Raw genomic sequence first — 19961 nt, 5'->3', positions numbered from 1 at the left:
CGAATAAAAACTGCTACCTATATATATTGTTCCAAGGCAGCAGCAAATATGTACAAAAGAAAAAAAAAGAGAGCATAATAAAAGAAGCAGGTGGAATCTTGGTTATACTAGGTCGGTTGTACAGCAGCTCAGTCAGCGCGCGGAGGAAGGCGAGGTCCGATACGTGCCTCTAACACGGCATCAAGCTTCTTCTTCTTTTCCCGGAATTTGGCAATCATTTCCTCGGGTTTGGGATAAAAAGTAAGCTTGATATTTTGGTCATTGGTGGACCAAGCCATGTAGATCCCATCGTCAAAGCGCTTCGGACACCGGGCGCAGGAAACAGGAGAAAGGAGCTCGGCTCTTTTTGCCTTCTTGATGGATTGCTCCTTGAAGTCCCTGAGCTCCTTCAGCTCCGCAGCTATAGCGGCCTTGGACTCTATGTTCGCCTGGTGAGTTTCCTCTAAGGATCTCACCTTAGCAACCATCTCGTCCAAAGCCTCCCTGGCCTCCCGGAGGTCCCGCCTGGCCTTATCAGCAGCCTCGCTTTGAGCCCTCAGCTCCTCCTGGTGTTGGGCCTCCATCCTGTCCCTCTGCTGGGCCTCGTCCCGAATCATGGCTTCCGCCTGAGCCTCCCTCCGTTTGGCCTCCTCTTCCTTGGCCTTGGCAGCCGCCTCCTGGCGCTCGGCAGCCTTCTGGTAGATCTGCCTCTCCGCTATAAGGTCCTGAAGGACCTTCCTGACATCGTTCATGTCCCCAAAGTCGGACAGAACGAAGCCGTGGTTTATGATGTTCTTGGAGAGGCGGCCAGCCTCAGCAGCAAGCTGAACAATAACACAAGTGTAAGAAAGAAAAATTTCCCAAGAAGAAAAATAAAAGGAAAAGCAAAAATTGCGAAGTACTTACCACGGTGAGGGAATGACTGAGGTCCTGGACCTGGAAGATGGAGTTCAGGGAGGCGCAAGTGGCGAACCGCTTAGGCGCGCATCGGGTAAGCTGAGAAGCGAACTCGCCGATCATCTCTGCGGCAAAAGGAGCCAATGTGGGCCCAAGGAAGCGACGGAACCAGTCCGATAGGGGGTCCAGATTAAGGTCCCACGGATCTTGGTACTCCGGGTGGTTGATACTCGCCTCTACCTCAGCCCGCAAAACCCTCCTAAGGGCTTCCACCTCGGCGTACCCCCGGGAGTACTCGTCCATGGCATAGTTATGCTTGGATATCCGAAGCTCTTGCCTCACCTCGTCCCCCGGGACCGGAGTAAGCACGATATTAGGAGGAGCAGGATTTTCTTCCATGGGGGAGACCCCGCCGTCAAGACCATGAGCAGGAGTGTCGGCCCTCCGAGGCTTCTTGGGCTCGTCCTGGGCAATCATCTTGCCCTTGCACTTACGAATCAGAGCCACCTCAGGCTCCTCTTCGCCTTCCTCAGCCTCCTCCGGAAGAGCTCGGAGCTCTCCCGCACCCTCAGCGACTTCCTCAGAGAAGTCCTACTGCTTCCCTTGGCCCTCTCCCGGAAGCACCTCCTCGTCGTCCACTAAATCAATAGTGTCAGGGGGAGCGCTGGAAGAGACCTTCAGGGAAGGGGCCACGGGAGAGGAGGTAAAGGGTGGAGGAGCCACGGGAGTGTGAGCTCCGGCAAGCTGCTCCAAGATGGCGTCCATGGAGACACCTGTTTCACAAAATAAGCAAGTGTTAGGTATCCATGGGGAACCACTTATACAAGATACAACAAATAAGCTACTCCTACCCGAACTTCCTAATTCGGCCCTAGCAAAGTCCTGAACTTTAATGCTGGCAGCATCATCTCCGAGATAACTGTCCGAAGGCCGGAACCAGCTGGACGTTATGTAAGCTGAAGGACCTAAGGGAATAGGTTCTGGAGGGCCAGAACCCATCCGGGACCGACCTAGGAAATCTCCTAAGTTTGAAAAATAAAATTCCTTCAAATGATCCCCCCACCGGGTCGATGGCATCCTAAACCTATGAAGACGCTCGTCGAACCCTACAGGCCTATGGCTGGCATATTCACCAACGGAAGGAACATAACAAATTATCAAAGGAGACTTACCGCCGGCACCGGAGGTGCTAGCACCAGGAGCCCCCGAGTTTGGCTCTGGGACCGAAGGCAGTGGCCGGGGGGTTTGCCTCTCCGAAGAATCCTCAATACGAAGGGGCCTCCTGGCAGGACGATCCCCAATCTCTTCTTGAAGAATCTTGTCAAAAAATTTAGCTTCGGACTTCCCGGCAATCGCCTGGCTCCTTCGCACCACCGGGCTCCCCACGCGAAGTCCCCTCCCAGAGGCAGCCTGAGCCTGAGAGTATGCCTTCTCCTGGGCCTTCCGGTAGAGATAGTCTTGATATTTTTTCTCTGCCGTGGCAATAAGCTCGTCCCGGAAGGCCTTCTCCGCGACCGGCGCCCTTACATTGGGACAGATGACCTGTGAGAGGTTAGAGTCCTCCACGGATTGATGCGGAAGGATAAGTTTGGCCTTCCTGCAGTTCTCCGTGGTGACCAAACCCCCGACATCGAGATCGGCGCGGTCATAGGAGGCAAAGGCTTGGGCCCTCCGGAGGAAGGTCTGGGTAGGGGTCGTCCGCTGATAAGGTGGGATCCTCACCCACTCAGTAAGGAGCTCCGGGTGATCCACTACCCTGAACCCGGAGGAAAAGAAAAAGCGATGGCGATACTCCTTGACATGAGTCTGCCTATTATACGGAACCACCCCCTCGTTAGCGGGATGGATCCGGAACCCATAGAAACCGTCCTTAAGTTTGTCCCCTTTCTTGGGGACGGATACAAGTTCATAAAAATACAAAATTTCTGCCGCGCTGGGAGATCCCCATCCGCGGGCGGCATAAAAAATAAATAAGCCTGAAAGCAGGCGATAAGCTTGAGGAATGAGTTGGTATGGCGCAAGGCCGACAAATACAAGGAAATTAACAAAATAGTCTTGAAGTGGGAGCATAGCACCGGCCATCAGGTGTGTCTGGCTCCAGGCTCCGAAGCCGCCGTAATTGTGGTTAGGCGTCTCCGAGTCGCGAGGTGGCCAGTGATAGGTCCCCGAAGTGGAAGGTTTGATCCCAGCAACGTCCATAATATTCTCCAGCTGATGAGGACAGGTTAGGGTGGAATGAAGCTCAGCCGCTTCCCACCCGGTCGCCCGGGATTTATACCCCTCCTGGGCAACGGGTCCCAGGGAAACCTCCTCCAGAGTGGCCATGCGTTTCCCGCTCTTCTTCGAAGACTTCGAACCAGAGGCAGACATTTTGTATTCTGTGAAAAACAAAAAAAAAGAAAGAGAAAATTCCAGCAGTTAGGTCCCATACCAAACCCTAAGTCAAGAAAAAGGGAGTGGGGGTCCCCTAACCACTGGAAAGAGGCCCCCTCCGGACACGTGTCACATGGGAAACCCTAGAAAGATTCTCTGAACAAGTGTCAGGTGCAGTAAAATCGCAGAAGGTGCTTTTACACAGTAAGGGAAATAGAAAGAAAAAGACCCCATTCTATGCCCTAAGCAACCGTCGAACGAAGAACGTATGGTCTTCTTCAACAAAAATGCACGATAATAACAGAGGCATAATAATGGCGGTCCTACAACTAAAGCGGTAAACACAAAACAGAACACATGGAGAACCTAAACACTTGCATGCCCAGAAATCTCAAAATGCGAACCCAGAAAAAACAAACAAAGCAAGTAAAAGCATGTCATTACCAAAGGATGCAAGAAACTTACAGTAAAGTGTTGAACTGGGGGGTCCTGAGTTTAGTCGAGTAAAGACGAGAAGGACTGATGATGGCGAACAAGGAGAAACTGGGAAAAAATGGCGAAGTGTTCAGAAGGTTCGTGCTGTTTTTGAAGAATTTTCTCTCTGGGAAATTCGAGCAAAAATGGCAAGGAGTGGAAAGTAACCGAAATGAAGGAATGATGGTGGCTTTTATAGGCAAAAGTGCATGAGGAACAGGCGTCACCACCTACCAATCGTACGGTGGGGGAAACGCACGATTCAAATACCCAAAGATCAACGGGTCAGATTGAGTTTCCATAAAGGCGGTGGAAACGTTTGAGTATCCGTCTGACACCATTAATGCGCCACATCAATCAAAGGGCGTGAAACGAATCGACCTCTGCGAAAAAGCGAATCGCTGCATTTAATGCCATCATTAGAGGCACCCTCACGCGCCCCAAGCTCGTGCCGAGAAACCGAGGAGGCGGCCGGAGACGCCTCTGCAAAAAGCGAATCGCCGCATTAAATGACATCATTAAATGTGCCCACACGCGCTCTGAGCTTGAGCCAGGGAACCAAGGAGTCAACCGGAGGCACCTGAGCAAGCCTTGGTTTATTTTCCAAGTAAACAAGGCTTGGGGGGTAAATGTTGCCCCTGATTTCGCCCAATATACGTGGACCAATCAAACAGGGACACGTGGATCAGATAACTTGTAAATATTTGATAAGTCTTTGTATGCCACAAGGAAGCGCCCTGGGCATAGGTCCCGGAGGAGGCACCCGGAGTGCAAGGTGCTCCCGGAAGCTCGCATAGCATAAAGCCTCTCCGGGAAGTGTCAGGCCTCTCCTGAGCAATCAAGTCGCATTTAATGCTGCATGGGAGGAAGCGTGTTGGGACTGCAACACGCAATAAAGTCTGACGGCACGACCTCTAAACAGCAGCGCCACAGTAATGATCATTTAAGTCTAGCGACGGCTACTCTGCGAAGAGTCACATCAATCACAAGGCAAAAAGGACATTCCTCATAAAAATCCTACAGCACCTAGGGATTTGACCATGCATTACCCATGGCATATTCATTGGGAATACCCAACTTTATGGATACTTACAGATACGTTTGTAAGAACAATTCTAGGGATTACCCCACCAAAACACTATAAATACCCCCTCAAAACTCATTTAATGGGATCGAGAATCTTGGGTTGCATATGAGCAAGAAGAGAAAATACTCACCAAGAACATTCTCTGTATTTATAAGGGTAACATTCCCTCAAGTGTGGAATCTGTATTAAATACATCCATTAATAACAAAGACTCGTGGACTAAGGCTCATTAACGCCCCAACCACGTAAAAATCCTTATCTCACTTTCTTACAGCTCAATATTATAATCATATTTTAATAGTTGCCGAAAATCTCGGTCAACAGTCTATAAATCATTTCATGTCATTTTATATGACGCATATGATTATAATCCCGAAATTCTATTCCCAATTGATATAAATCCTCAATCTTAGAAATTTCCTACTTGTATGGGCAAATCAGACTTAGAATTAAATTAGTAGTGGTGGTCCAAGAAAGAATTACTCATTATATTTGGTTGAATTTAAGTCTTTGACTTTAACTTTAGAATCCAAACAGAAATTTTCTTATATTTCTAATTCCAGGATGCAATACAGTTACACCTTCACAAGGGTTTAATATCCATCTTCTAATAATGGATTCAAACTGTATGGAATATGAGTTAGGTATTCTGTGACCAGGATCCACTTGCACTATTCTAAGAATTCTTTTATAAACCTAAGTCATCAATAGACACTATCACATTTTTTTTAATCTATGGCATTTGTATCTTGTTCATAGTGGATTTGACAAGATCAATCTCTGCAAAGAGTTAATATGCCTATATCCACTGAAAGTAGTTCATCTCATTCGCAGATGGATGTACATTCAGGGGTGGATATGAGTTTTTCGTTGTATTCTTAAAACAATAACTCTAGATGATACCTTATGCAAAGAAATTTGAAATGTTTGAAAAATTTCATTAATTTCTAGCAATGGTTAATACCATTAAGGTAAGTGGTTAAAGATCTTGCGAACTGATAGGGGTGGAGAAATAGTTAGTAGATATGCAGTTCAAAGATCATTAAATTGATTTTTGAATTATATCCAAACTTACCTCCCCAGAAATTTCGAGTTGCATGTTGATGATTAGTTACTAGTCGTTGCCTAATTCCTTCTATGGTAATACAATTTCAGAATGATGTAATGGTTGTATACTTAATGTAAATCATTACTAGATTCATGGATGACCTAATTAAAATCTTAAGAAAAGCTAGAACTGTTGACCATGGTTTGTTAGCTATTCTAAATGGTTAGGGGTGGACCATCCCATTGTCAATAGATAAGAAAGTGTTTGTTCAAACAAATACTACTTTTCTAAGATAATGACTAAGTCTAAAAACAAGTAGCAAATAAAGGAGATATTTAATTCTTGATTCCAAAAGTGTTCTATCATCTTATATAACATATGATGACCCCACTACCTCTGTTGTCTTGTCACAACCGAAGAGATCAATACCATTTAGTTTTCTTCGACATAATTCACGGTACCTTGTCGTAGTGGGAGAGTTTCTAGGAACTCACCTTCTTATGACTTGGGAGACACTAGTGATTAAAATCCATTGTGAGTTTAAACAAGTAATGGATTGTCAAGATAAGAAACTAAGAAGAAAGCCAATAGAACTATGGTTTAATCCATTCACATGGAGTAACCTAAAGTTTTCTATTACAAGGACATAAAAGGAAATTTTCGTTTATAAGTCTATTCAATGGACTTAACAAACTTCTTGTTCCTAGTATTATAGGTTTGAATTTATCTAAACCTATGGCTTGTCGTATACCTGGTAATTACTTACTCTAATGCAAGCAACTTACTTTAGTAAGATGCTGAAGCATTTTCTTTCTAATGGCAATCTCTAGAAGCTTCACAACTTCTTAGGTATAGATTTTATTTATCTAAGGAAAAGTCTTAACTATTCCAGAAAAGATAAAGCCATGAAAGAATTTCTTATATCAACAGTGAGAGGTCTTAGATATGCTTTTGTATGCCTTAGACCAGACACCTGCTGTTGAGTGGGAGTAATGAGTAGGTATCAGATTAATCCAGGAGAAGAACATTGGAACACAATCAAGTAAATCTTAAGATAAAGAAGAGGAACTATATGTTAGTCTATAAGGGTGTGTTTAAAACTCTTAGACTACACCATATCAGATTTCGAAATTTGCCTTTGTGCTAGAAAATCTTTCTGATAAGATGGTGGTTACTCTGGGGGTGGAATAGTGATTTTGGAGAAGTGTAAAAACCTATCTGAAGTCTCTAGGTCTGCCAGAGAGGGACTGAATGTTAAAGTTGCAGGAAAGATACTTATTCATTCTAAGGAAAGTTCTATACATTTTTGGCATCATTCCAAATTGCCTTAAACTACTAGTGTTAATTTCCTGATTAACCAAAAGTAGTTGCCAAAGATATAGAATCCAGTATCCCAAGAGAGTAGACATATAGAGAGGAATTTCACATTATCAATGATTTTGTGATTAAAGGAAGAGTAATGGTGGAGAAAAGGTTGTGTTCAATTCAACCTTTCAGGTCCTATTACGAGGAGTTTACTACTACTACACTTGATTTGTATATCAAGGTGTTGAGATTATTTGAAACGCACTTTTTGTTTTATATTAGTGCAAGTGGGAGTTTGTTGGGTTTTATGCCCTAAATAAAACTCATTTCAATATAATCAGATGTACTTATTAATATAGACCAGAAATAACATTTAATGTTGCATGGTTCACATGATTTATTTCATGATTATATATACATAATGTATAAATTCATCTGAAACCCTTTTCACATACTTGATCCTGTTTATTGTGTCGTCAACACATTGGAAAGTAAACATGACTATGTGAATAAAGTTTCCTAGATTTATCAGACATAGGGTTTTACTGATATGATAATCTACAACAGAGTTTACTTGCATTTGGAGAAGTGCTATGTTCTTTCCAGAGCATTGGTTAAAGTAAAGCTCAGGTTGGATGCATGGAGTATGCATCGGAAGGGACCGATATTGAACTTTGACTTAGATTTAATTAAACTTACCGTAAAATCTATTCAAGTCAATATCGCCTAGTTGATCCTAGATCAAATGATCTTAATCTTGTTATGATTAGGCTCAATCTTGAAAGGCTATTCGTGTTCCTTGAATTGTTAGTTAAGCCTACTTTTAGGTCAGGGTGATACGTACTTTTTGGGAACACGGTAGTGCAATTGAGTGGGAGCGCTAGCATAAACATGGAATCTATAGCTTCTATCTGGCGAATAGTAAGCAAAGGATGATCTCCTTCGAGCTTGACCAAACGAACATAAATAGTGGAGTACTCATTTCACATAAGCTGAAATATCATTTATACGGGGTCAAGTGTTTTAAGGATAAAATACATTGTAGGGTGTAACGGTAATTTAATCCCTTTACAGTGTAGATCATTCATATAGAGGATCATTGATCACATTAGGATTATAACAATGGATAACTAATGATGTGTCTATATGGTGGAACATATAGAGCATTCTATATACTGAGAGTGCAATTCTAAGTTTTATGCTTGGATTCAACGAAGAATTAATAAGTTAGTGAATTTTAGTGCTAAATTCTTGATCTACTTATTGGAAGCTCGGTTATATAGACCCATGGTCCCCCCACTAGTTGAGATAATATTGCTTGTAAGACTCATGTAATTGGTTTTGATTAATCAATTATAATTCTCAAATTAGACTATGTCTATTTGTGAATTTTTCACTAAGTAAGGGCGAAATTGTAAAGAAAGAGTTTATAGGGGCATATTTGTTAATTATGATACTTTGTATGGTTCAATTAATAAATATGATAAATGACAATATTATTTAATAATTATTTATAGTTATTAAATAGTTAGAATTGACATTTAAATGGTTGAATTAGAAAATTGGCGTTTTTGAGAAAATCAGATGCAGAAAAGGTAAAACTGCAAAATTACAAAAAGTGAGGCCCAAATCCACTAGTATAGGGCCAGCCACTTTTGTAGGAAATTTAAACTGATATTTTCATTATTTTAATGCCAAATAATTCAAACCTAACCCTAGTGGAATGCTATAAATAGATAGTGAAGGTTTCAGGAAAATTACACACTTAAATTTTCTATTTTTCCTTCAGAGAAAAACCTGAGCCTTTCTCTCTCCCTATCTTTAGCTGCCACTTCTTCTTTCTCTTCCCTCTTGAATTTCGAAATCCTTAGTGTATGAGTAGTGCCCACACACAGCAAGTGATACCTCAATCATAGTGAGGAAGATCGTGAAGAAAGACTTTCAGCAAGAAGGAGTTTCAGCATCAAAAATTCAGAGAAAGAGATCCAGGTTCAGATATTGATAATGCTCTGCTACAGAAAGGAATCAAGGGCTAGATATCTGAACGGAAGGAGTCATATTATTCCGCTGCACCCAATGTAAGGTTTCCTAAACTTTATATGTGTTTATTTCATCGTTTTAGAAAGTTCTTATTTAGAATGTTAATAAACATACTTGTGAGTAGATCTAAGATCCTGGTAAAATAATTTCCAACAGATGCAATTTTAGATAGTTTTAGTCTTACTGTGACAGGCTTAACAAATGAACTGAATGCAAGGTTCATGTTAATTCACTCCATGTCTTTGATGATGAAAGTCAATAGTTAAAAGACGAATTTATATCAATTAATAGAACTACCATAAAGTACCTTTATATAGTAAATCCATTTGCAACCTACCAGATTAGAAATGTGATTACAAGGAACCATTTCCCATGTTTCATTTCGAACAAGTGCATCATACTCGAACGAAGCTTCATTTAATTTGTGCAACTAAACTTATTAATTTGATCGTAACTATTTCTATAAAAATGTATTTTGTACATTAGCAATACAGTTAAAATTGTGTATTTTAATTACAAAATTATAGATCTATAACCCGGAATATATAAACACCTTGCTGTAAATTCGTGTCCAATTATTTTAGATATAATTATCAAAAGAATAGACCAATCATCAAATTATATATGTTTGTTACTTGGTACATAAAAAAAAAAAAAAAACAAGTCAAAATTGTACTTATTCCTTCTACCCACCAAAAGATTCCTTCAATTATAAACCGGCCATTTTTTAATAATTATTTATATTCTTTAATCGTGAGAAAAATATTAAATAAAAAAGAAAAATGGATGAGGTAAGAACTCAACTTTGTTTTTGCATAATTAGATTTTCTACTTTTTGAGCAGAGTAGGGGATCAAAGAGAATGAGATATGGCATGAAATAGTAACATTTGCTTATGGGTAAAAATGTCACAACACGAACTACATAAAGAAGAGCATTATGAACACTTTTCTTCTCTATATCCAGTTCTGAGCTCTAAATGGTATCTACACTAACAGAGGGGGTATACACAAATTAACTAATCTTGGGGTTGAACTCACTACAACTATCTGGCGTTGTTATGCACAAACTTGCCAATATTTCTACTTGAGTTCCCAAAACCTTGTTGATCTATAATTTCACTCTTCCATTGCTGCTCCAGCCTAAGACAGCAGCACCATAAATATGCAGGCGAGCAGCTCCTCAAAAGGGAAAAACTCACAAAAGCTTTATCCAATTATTTTGTGTAGAATTCTCCATATACTTTCCCATGGTTGCCATGATCCAGATTCCTAGGAGGCTTTTGTGCTTATTCTTCCCCACCATCTCCGACGACTTCTCTCTGCTTCTGAATGTCCAAGCTTATGAAGCTTTGCTTTTGTTTCCCGCAATCTTAACTTGTACTCTTTCTTCCACATCTCAAACCTCAGTTTAAGTTTCCTTAAATCATCATCAGAATTTATATTTGAAGCTGACTTCCCTGTTTTGATCCCAACTATAGCTTTGGCCTCCTCATCGAAAGTCTGTTTCTGCTGCTCGAATTCCTTTACCAGATTGCTGACTTCATTCAAAGTACCATTTGCATCTCGTCCTGATCCCACATCCTGAACACTATTAGAAAATTTGAGAGGTGTGCTTGCACCAGGAGTTCGAGAACCCATGGATGTAGCATCCTCAGAATCATAATAACGAGGTGAGAAAGCAGCATCAAGCCTTCCAGGTTGACCAACTGCAGTATCAACAACAAGGCTCTTTCTCGCTGCAGCCAAACTCACCTGTAGTAAAAACAGAGTTTCATTTTAGTTATAAAGAATTGATTTTTTTTAATTCTCACATCATGGTGTTATCTTTTATTTACGACTATATTTCAGGCTTTTTGTTCATAATTAACTATGCTAGATAGGCACACTTTTAAAACTGATGAGAAGCATGCACATGAAAACTCACTTGCAAAGAAGCCATCTGCTTTTGCCACATCTCCTCCATCGATTTCATTTTTGCCTCGTAATCCGACCATCTTGCTTCAAACTGTCGTACTTGCTCACGCAATGCTGCATTTTCCTCCTCCTTTTGCTCCAGAGTTTCTTCTGCCTTAATAACTCTCTGTTGAAGCTCTTTTACAGTCGAAGGCACGGAGTATAATTTCTCATGTTGCATGTCCTGCTGCTCAGCAAACACCTGCCGAAGCAAATAGATAAAAAGAATAAGACAAGAGCCCTATAATTACTCCATACATGCTGAAAACTCTTAAAATCATTGATCTCACAAAGTAAGCAAATCTTCTGTTTTTGAATTTCTCCAAATGCAAAGTTTACTTAGGAACACAATCACACAAATATGAACTGTAGTCTCTCAATTATAAGGCAACCCAGCTTTCCAATGTTATGATTTGTTTTCTTAGCTACTAAATGACAACAAATATGGCACAAAATATACTCAAAAACATACAAAACATTCACATTGGAACAATTAGAAATTATGAAAAACACATCATCAAATGTTGACCAAATTTTGAGAAGATTCTTATCTTCTTGTGGGCAATTAGTAACTATATACCTTTACTTCAGACATCTTCCTGCCATGGTTCTTTCTATATCTCACACTCTCAGGTTTTGACTTCTTCAACTCAGGTGTCCCTATAAATTGCTTTCGAACCAGTGAACCACGGATCACTGCATAAAAATATAAATAACAATTTCATAATAATATTATGAAATTACACCACTAAAAATGAAGAAAAAAGAATACAAAACCAATTTTACCAGACTGTAAGTATATAACTGCCTGCAGCTCATCTAGTGTTTTAGGAGCACTAGCTGTGCGCCACTTGACCATAATATTACGTTTCCCTCTGGAAAGATCACTAGGAGCATCTGCATGATAAGATTAAAATTAATAAACAAATACAATTGTAAATAGCAAATGAAATATCATTCTTGAGGATTAAACATGATTGGATGACCCAAAAGAATTGAGTTTAAAGCACTATATCGAGTGCATCATGTGACTGCCCCTTTACAATGTCCTGAACTGAATGTTTGAAATAAACTAACAGGACTTCTAACAACATTTATATTTGTTGATAGCATGGCACACATGAGTGTGCACTACATGACACAAGAGGATCATATAAAGCCGATTCTGCTCCAGTGTGTTCAAATGAAAATAACCGAAAAAGATGAGTACATACATGAATGTAATGGGTTGACTTGCTTCTTAAGCTCATAGAAATGATGACGAGCCTGGCGACCACGGAAATATTTCTGGACACCAACTATTCCTTGTAGAACTTGTTGTCTCCTATGCTCCAACTTTTCAATCTGAAAAAACAAGCACAATAGAATTATGAATTCCCTGCACAAAAAATCCAAATGTCCATGATAAACTTTATTCACAGATCCCTTAAATGTTGAAGATTAATAAAAGCACAAACACTCTAAGATGTAGTTGTCAATAACACTGCTTTCATTAAACTACAGCAACTATATGAAAAGGAAAAAGACAATAGCTTACCTGCCCTGTTCGAAGAAACACTTTGGTATAACCAATTTGGTACATCTCCGGAGGGATACCAAATTGTTGCAGAACAGCAATAGATATACTTAAAGGATCCCGAGCTGCAAAGGTCTTTGGAAGTAGGACCCCGTACCTAAAACACAAAGAAAGAAAATAAATAAGATTATGGATTCAAAATTGACAGTTAAAAAAAGCAACAGATTTCTAATCTATTGTCTTGATTACTATCCAAAAACAAAAGCCTAACCGCCTGAGGTCTACCATCAACTCACCTTCCTGCAAACTCATGAAGTTGCATCCTAGACGGATATCCAGATCTTGATATTTTAAGAACCTCCAAAACCTTACAGCACCTAAGCTGTTGTAGTACAAGGTCCACCTGATATATGCTGGGAAGCTGCTTTTGATTTGGCTTTATGCAGCAAATAAAATGAGGTCTGGTGCTCTCCAACTGATGCATTAGTTTGAACATTTGAATCTACAAGGATGCAAGAGGTCATTAAATACTTTATACCGAAGAGTAAACAATATCATCCTTGTCTCAGAGGATCATTAACCAAAATCCTCCATTGATGTGAACTTTTATAATAATAAATGAAAAATGATCACCCATGTTTCAAAGGATATTTACTCCTAAATATCAGCTATGTTTCTTGTTATTCTCATAAAACATAATGTCTATTCCAAGTATCTTGATTCGTAACACATAAAATTGAAATGCAGGTCACATCTCTTAAATGCATATCTTTTATACAAGAAACAAAAAGCAGGTCATCAGAAAGGAGGAAACACAGAAGACCATGGGCTAAGTAACATCTCAAGTTAACTTTGATTCATTTATTTATTTTATTGTAAATCCAAAAACCGCTTAAACTATAAGAGATTGCCCAAGTTTAAAACTGGGATTCCCCGCCTAAACCCAACAATATTTGAGGACCAAGAAACTAGCAAGCTACATGAGTACCCAAGGACTCGAACCTCAAACCTTGTGGGAGCAAACAATAAGCTTGACAGTTTAAACTACCCTCTTGGGTTAATATTGATGTATTTTATAAACATCAGTAAAAGCATATATATTTATATAGAGAAGTCTTGAACTAGGTTCGCATACTAAAACTCAAGCTACATTCTGTAATTTTTCAGAGGCATATGTACCTTAAACTTTGTACCAATGCTCGGTCTCGGACAGTCTGATGAACTGATATGGCATGCTGTAGTTGGAGCCGATTGATTTTGCATTTTGGAGGTAAACAGCTGCAGGAGCTCATTATGACATGATGATAAGAGATGGGAAAAATCAGAATGCAAACAATCTTTGTTCTTTTCCAGAAAGCCATTTGTATCATACAAAACCTGATGAAAAGTTGAAAACGTCAAATATTAGTGAAAAAGCAAATAATATTTTGAGCATTGAAACCCTAAACCCTAAACTCAACTGTGAAATTTAGCAATCTTCCTTGGAAAGAGTATAATTGTTGAAAACATTGAGCATTTCTTCATATCATCCATTCTAGAAAATAATGAGAAGTCTCTTAACTTCTTTCAAAAAAATAAAAACCAACCTCTCCAGCATTGTGACAAACACTAAATGCCCGGCCTCTTTCTCCTTTAAAGCAAGAATTTGAATTCAAATGTTGCTTGAGCTTGTTGGCAAAGGTCAGATCACTGGCTTTCGGTAAGTTCGATTCCTCATCCAACAGAGATATTAGCCCTGAAGGTTTCTGCACATCCAAAACACAACAAATATTTGACTACTTTAGTTATGTAAGAAAAACAATTACAACCTAAAGGCACAGAAGGCTTTGATCATAGAAATACCTTCTCAAAGAGTTCTAAGCACTCTTCATTGTCTTCAAAATCTACTTTCTTCCAATCAATACCATCCAACTCATAATCCTAAAGTAAAAAAACAAAAAAATTAGTCAGAACATAATACGATGATTATGATCACTGATCACTAAACTTTTGCAAAACCAAATGTAAATCCAGTGATGCAACTTGAAATCAAATGAGATGGATTTAATTATATGGCAAGTACCACTATAATGAAGAAGTTCCTAAGTATCATCAAATTCAAAGCTTTTTTGAAGCCAAACATTCAGATATGCTCACCTCCTGTTCAAGTTTAAGTAAATGCCGGTTCAAATGTTGTTGCAGCCTCTCATTTGCATAATTAATACACATTTGTTCAAAGCTATTTTTCTGAAAAAAAAGACCAAAGATTTTATATGATCACAAAACAAAGAACTAATTTTATCGAAAAATGTCAAAGAAAAAAGAGTAAAAATATTATACCTGAGAAGATTCAAACCCATATATGTCAAGAATACTAATCGATTTCCCAATTTGTTGTTTGCCCACTTGAAGTGACTTGTTAATCTGTTCTACAAGCCACTCAAACAAGCATGTATAGATGAATTTTGCCAAAGCGTCTCTTCTGTCAATTGCCTGGATAATGAAAAAAAAAAAAAGTGTAAGGTCATATTTCACTGATGGATTGCATTCTCTTCAAAGAGATATAATAGCAAGTGGACCTGCTGCAAGGTCAATCTGTTGGCAATGCTATTATTGCCAGCTTCAGTTTTGTGGGTGGATAATGATAATTTCAACTCCTGGGTACTGCATCCCATCAGATTGGAGGCATTGATGAGAGCTGAAAAAGAGAGAAAATAATAAAGGTTACTCACGTGCAGAAAAACTTTTCATTTCCTCATTCCCTAGCGCAGAAAGGAAATATATGTAACTGGCCAGCACATAGACACAGGCACCACATGGTTATTCAGAACAGTGATGCACTGAAATAACAATTCAACAACATTGATGTGAACAAAATATCTTCGGTAATTATGAAAGAAACAAATTTAAGAGTATCTGCATCTTGAATCACTTGGATTAATCCAACAACCAAAATGTTGCACATGACGTTTCATTTCTTAACATGTTTGTTAAGAGATAGCCATCTGCCATCATATTATTTTACACTTCAAACATGGAATTTGAAAACTAAATATGCAAACATAGGTATGGTCTTCATTATACATTTAAAAGAGAAGAAATACAAGTGAACATGGGTTACCTTCATCAGATAAGACCTCCAGTTGGTTCACATTTTCATTCATTTGGAATGATATGTTTCCCAGCCATAATACAGCAGCAAGCATTGAAAATAAGCATTCTTGATCTTCTTCGCAAATTTGAAGAATGTTTAGTGCTTTCTGGTAAGAGAAAAGATACCACCCAAAAAAAAAAAAGAAACAAAAAAAGATCAATTTTTATGATATTGGCAGCAAAAGTGGGAAGTAAAAAAGGTGGAATGACCACATGAATGGTGCTATAAACAACAATTTCCTTCTCACCATGAGATCATGAAATTTCTCAGCTTCATTGACACCATCAATGGTCAAGCAATCACTTTGATTAAGGTATTTGTACTCACTAGCCATTCTAAGGTTCAGTCTCTCTGCAAAGAAATAAAACAAATGCCAGATGATTCCACTATATTAGAAATAATATAAAACATTATCTACCAGTTGAATGGAAAAATTAATGCAAGTACTGCTAATCATTTAAACAAGTTATATTGTTACAAAACTTAAAGGGGTCCATCCGATTCAGATACTTTGTTTCACTGAATTTCCAAAGCTTATAGTGTAAATAAATTACTACCTTTAAGATCTGTTGGCGCGGCAGCACAAAGTTGGTAAAATACATGGAATGACCTTTCACCATTGACCAGCTCAACAACTCTTGACTGTTCCAGCACCAAAAAAAAAAAGATTACAAATGGAGTCTACAAGTATAACTTTAAATTAACAGCGAAGTTCAGGTGAATTACAAAATTACCTTCTCTAAAAAGACTATCCACAATAAAATGTATGGAGTTGACATGCCCATGAAATTGTGAAGATCAAGTCAGTATAATAGATGGGGAAAAATTGCTATGTTATAAAAAACAAGGAGACTTGCAAAAAATGCTTACATGCTTGGATGTTGGCACCACAAATTTTCCCAAGTGTACTAAACTGAATTTCAATCAACTTTCCCTGCAGCAATTTAGCAATAATGTTTACAAAAATTGTGTAATGCTGTGGTTTACAAAGAAAAAAAACAGGAGAATACTATACAAAATCTTTAGAAAAATATCAATAGTTTATTTAAGAGAGAGAGAGAGAGAGAGAGAGAGAGAGAGAGAGAGAGAGAGAGAGAGAGAATGAAACTCACAAATCGACTAGAATTGTGATTTCTAGATGTTTTGGCATTCCCAAATGCTTCTAGTATATAATTGGCCTTAAGAATTCTATGCTCAATACCAGAACTATCACCACTAACAGCTGCTAAGTATTGCATTGCAATTCTAGCTGTCTCAGTTTTCCCAGCTCCACTTTCCCCACTGCAAACAACAAAAAATGTTAAGATGGTCTTATGGCATGAATTGAGAACTGAAGAAAGCTGAAAGGTATAAAAGAAAAACTTTAACGCAGATACTAATATAAAGAAAACATATCATACTCTAAGGGTCTAACCTTATGATTATGGATTGGCTTACTTCATCTGCATAATTATTAAAAAAAAAAAACAAGAACTTCAGAAACATGTTACTTATTGCTACGAGATAATATAACTCTCCCAACAAACAAAAGAAGATATAAAAGCCGCACCTCTCATCATCTCATTATAGGCAGTGTCCACGGTAGCATAAACATGAGGACTGTCTAACTTTTTCTGCCTATAAGCTGTGATCAAATCATCTCCATAAATTTGAACATCTTTGAAGGGATTGACAGCAATCAGAACTGGTCCTGCTTTACTCTTTAGAAGAAAAACAAAAGAACTTCAATTGACAGAAACAACAACAGATGAATAATTCTAAATGAACATTGAAGAGCATCATACTTACGTAAATCATATCCTTAGAATATCTATGCTGGATATTATAAACAGTAGATGGTTCATTCAAATAACTAAGCTGTACAAGATCATCCACTCCTTCAAGTATATCTGGGTTTGCAGGTAATATCTCTGATGCGGTGACTTTCATAACCTACGGTAAAAATATAAGATTTATTTATACAACAAATTAAAGTACACAAATCTGCAGCAAAAGGTTTCAATCATTCAAATATTTACAAAAAGGTGCATGAACATACATTTCCATTTGACAAAGAAACAGTTGCATCTTCACCAGAGTTTGATTGTATTGTTCCTGACTCCCACTGCCCATTCGCCAATCGACACCAAACACGAAGTTTCTGAAAAAAAAAAAAAAAACAGAGTTGATGTCATGAGTTTATACACCCTCAAATTCTCAAAACATGAAGATGTACTGGTTCAAGTTACAAATTTTCAAACATCCAAAAGATCAACCTTTTAGAATTGCTGGATGGATACGTATGCAAAAGGGTAAATACTCTGTAAAACAAATCTCATTGAAGCTAGCCCTACGCCTTAAACAGCAAAAAAAGGATTTATGAAATCTTAAGATTACAGGGCTAAAATTCAAACACCCTCACACTGAAAGGCCCACAGGACAACACTCCACGTGTTCATTGAGGACACTCTCAATGGCTCAAAGGTCAAAACTAAAGTATTAATGTCTTTAACCAGAGATTACCATGAAACCAATTTAAGCAAACTGAAAACTTCCACCCAAAACCCAATTAAGGACACATCTGAGATCACAGCCAACTACAACACCTTAAAAAAAAATATATACCTTTTTCATGAAGTAGCCGATGTTGTCATCCCAATCTGTTCCTCGTATCTTCGTAGGCGAGGCCGATGGCTGATCGGAGATCCCCGTCAGCTCAGTTTTACTCTCATCCAGTACGGCTGCGTACGGCGACTCAACATTTCGGTATTTCTTCATCTTCTTGCTCACAAAACCACTTCTCTTGGCACCCCAATCATTCTCTTTTCTCTTAGTTTCTTCAATTTCACACGGAAAACACTCCGGCGACTCTGTATCGCCGTCGCTACCACCAACAACAACCTGGACCTTAAAGTTATTAGGCAAGGACCGCCTCGCCGGAGGAAGACGGCCCCTCGAAGTTGGACGCGCCGGCAATGCGGGTGGCAAGTCCTTGGGCTTCTCGTCTTCATCCTTACGCCGGAGCGAATCCAACATTTCCTCCAACGAGCTCCGAACTATCAACGATGGCGACGCCGATAACATCATGTTTCCTAAACCTAGAAACTTCAAATTCTACGAGAGAATTCAAAACCCAAACCCAAAAAACCAAAAGCTCAAATTAGAAACCTCACTACGAAAACCAAAGATTCCAAAAACCCTAACTCCAAAACAGAGCACCTGAAAACCACCGTTCTTCTTTCTAACTCCTCAAACTCTTTCATCAGAAAAAGAGAAAATAACTAAGACAAAAAAAAAAAACTCAAAAACACGCTTTCGTTTTCTAAATTTGCCCAAAAAAAAAATTAGAAAACGATTTTCAGAAAACGAATTCCCGAAACCGCATTTGGTAAACCGAGGCCAGTGAAAAGCGTAAGTTACGAGGAGGGCTGCTGCCTGGCTCGAACTGAAAGGTTGTTAAGAAAAACTAATCAAAAAACAGAGAAAAAAAAATAGAAGAGTAGAAGAGAAAAAACAGGATTTTAATCTTATCAACTTCTATTCTATTCTTGATGATGAGAAATGAAATAAAAACTTCCTCTCTCTATTTTTTTTTTTTTTTTTTTTGTAATACTTTCCGTTTTTGGATTGAGAATTGAGAATTGAGATTTGTTGTTGCTTCAAGCTTTTATTTCTTTTTTCTTAATTTTCAATTTTTTTTTTTTTTTTTTTTTGTTGGTGGAGGATGTAATAATATGAGTCCTTTCAAGGATTTAACATTCGTTTCTTGAGAGGACCGTTTGGATCCGATAAGGAAGAAAATAAAAATAAAAATTTATTAAAAATATTTAAAAACAATTAAATTTGAAACATATGAGCTGGGACTAACATAAGTGGAACACTTGGTTATAACCTGACAAGTAGAGAGGTGTGTGCATTGGACAAAAGTGGCGTTTTATGTGATTAGCACTCATATTTTCAGCAAATTACAAGTTTGGTATTCTAAATTTAAATTTATACTGAAATTCCTTTTCTACCCTTTTGAAGAAAATGTAATAAATCTCTTTTATTTTATTATTACAGCCTTTGCATTTTTCATGATGATAGAGAAACAAACAAAGGACAAAATTTTAATAAATATTTGTTGTATGTTATGAATTGGCTTAAATTTATTTGAATCCAACAAAACCCTCCTTA

At 38.5% G+C, this 19961-nt stretch overlaps 1 protein-coding gene across 1 annotated transcript; it reads right to left on the bottom strand.

The window, feature by feature from the left end:
• Window positions 1–10072: 10072 nt before the first annotated feature.
• LOC115725528 (myosin-2) lies at window positions 10073–19689 on the bottom strand. Its single transcript, XM_030655083.2, has 24 exons — window positions 18411–19689; window positions 17845–17946; window positions 17595–17738; window positions 17356–17506; window positions 17221–17248; window positions 16919–17087; window positions 16677–16740; window positions 16541–16554; window positions 16364–16448; window positions 16054–16157; window positions 15774–15912; window positions 15232–15350; window positions 14993–15145; window positions 14810–14899; window positions 14516–14593; window positions 14260–14418; window positions 13853–14050; window positions 12970–13175; window positions 12695–12830; window positions 12372–12501; window positions 11944–12054; window positions 11738–11853; window positions 11129–11359; window positions 10073–10956 (listed from the first exon to the last, which is right to left on the bottom strand). Exons 1-24 carry the CDS (start codon window positions 18870–18872, stop codon window positions 10474–10476), a joined length of 3672 nt encoding a protein of 1223 aa, XP_030510943.1. The 5' UTR covers window positions 18873–19689; the 3' UTR covers window positions 10073–10473.
• Between the last annotated feature and the right edge of the window lie 272 nt (window positions 19690–19961).

This window comes from Cannabis sativa, chromosome 6, assembly GCF_029168945.1.
Source record: "Cannabis sativa cultivar Pink pepper isolate KNU-18-1 chromosome 6, ASM2916894v1, whole genome shotgun sequence".
In the NCBI taxonomy this organism is placed as follows: Eukaryota; Viridiplantae; Streptophyta; class Magnoliopsida; order Rosales; family Cannabaceae; genus Cannabis; species Cannabis sativa.
The sequence above is the reverse complement of the archived record's forward strand: the minus strand, read 5'-3'. Positions and strand labels throughout refer to the sequence as shown.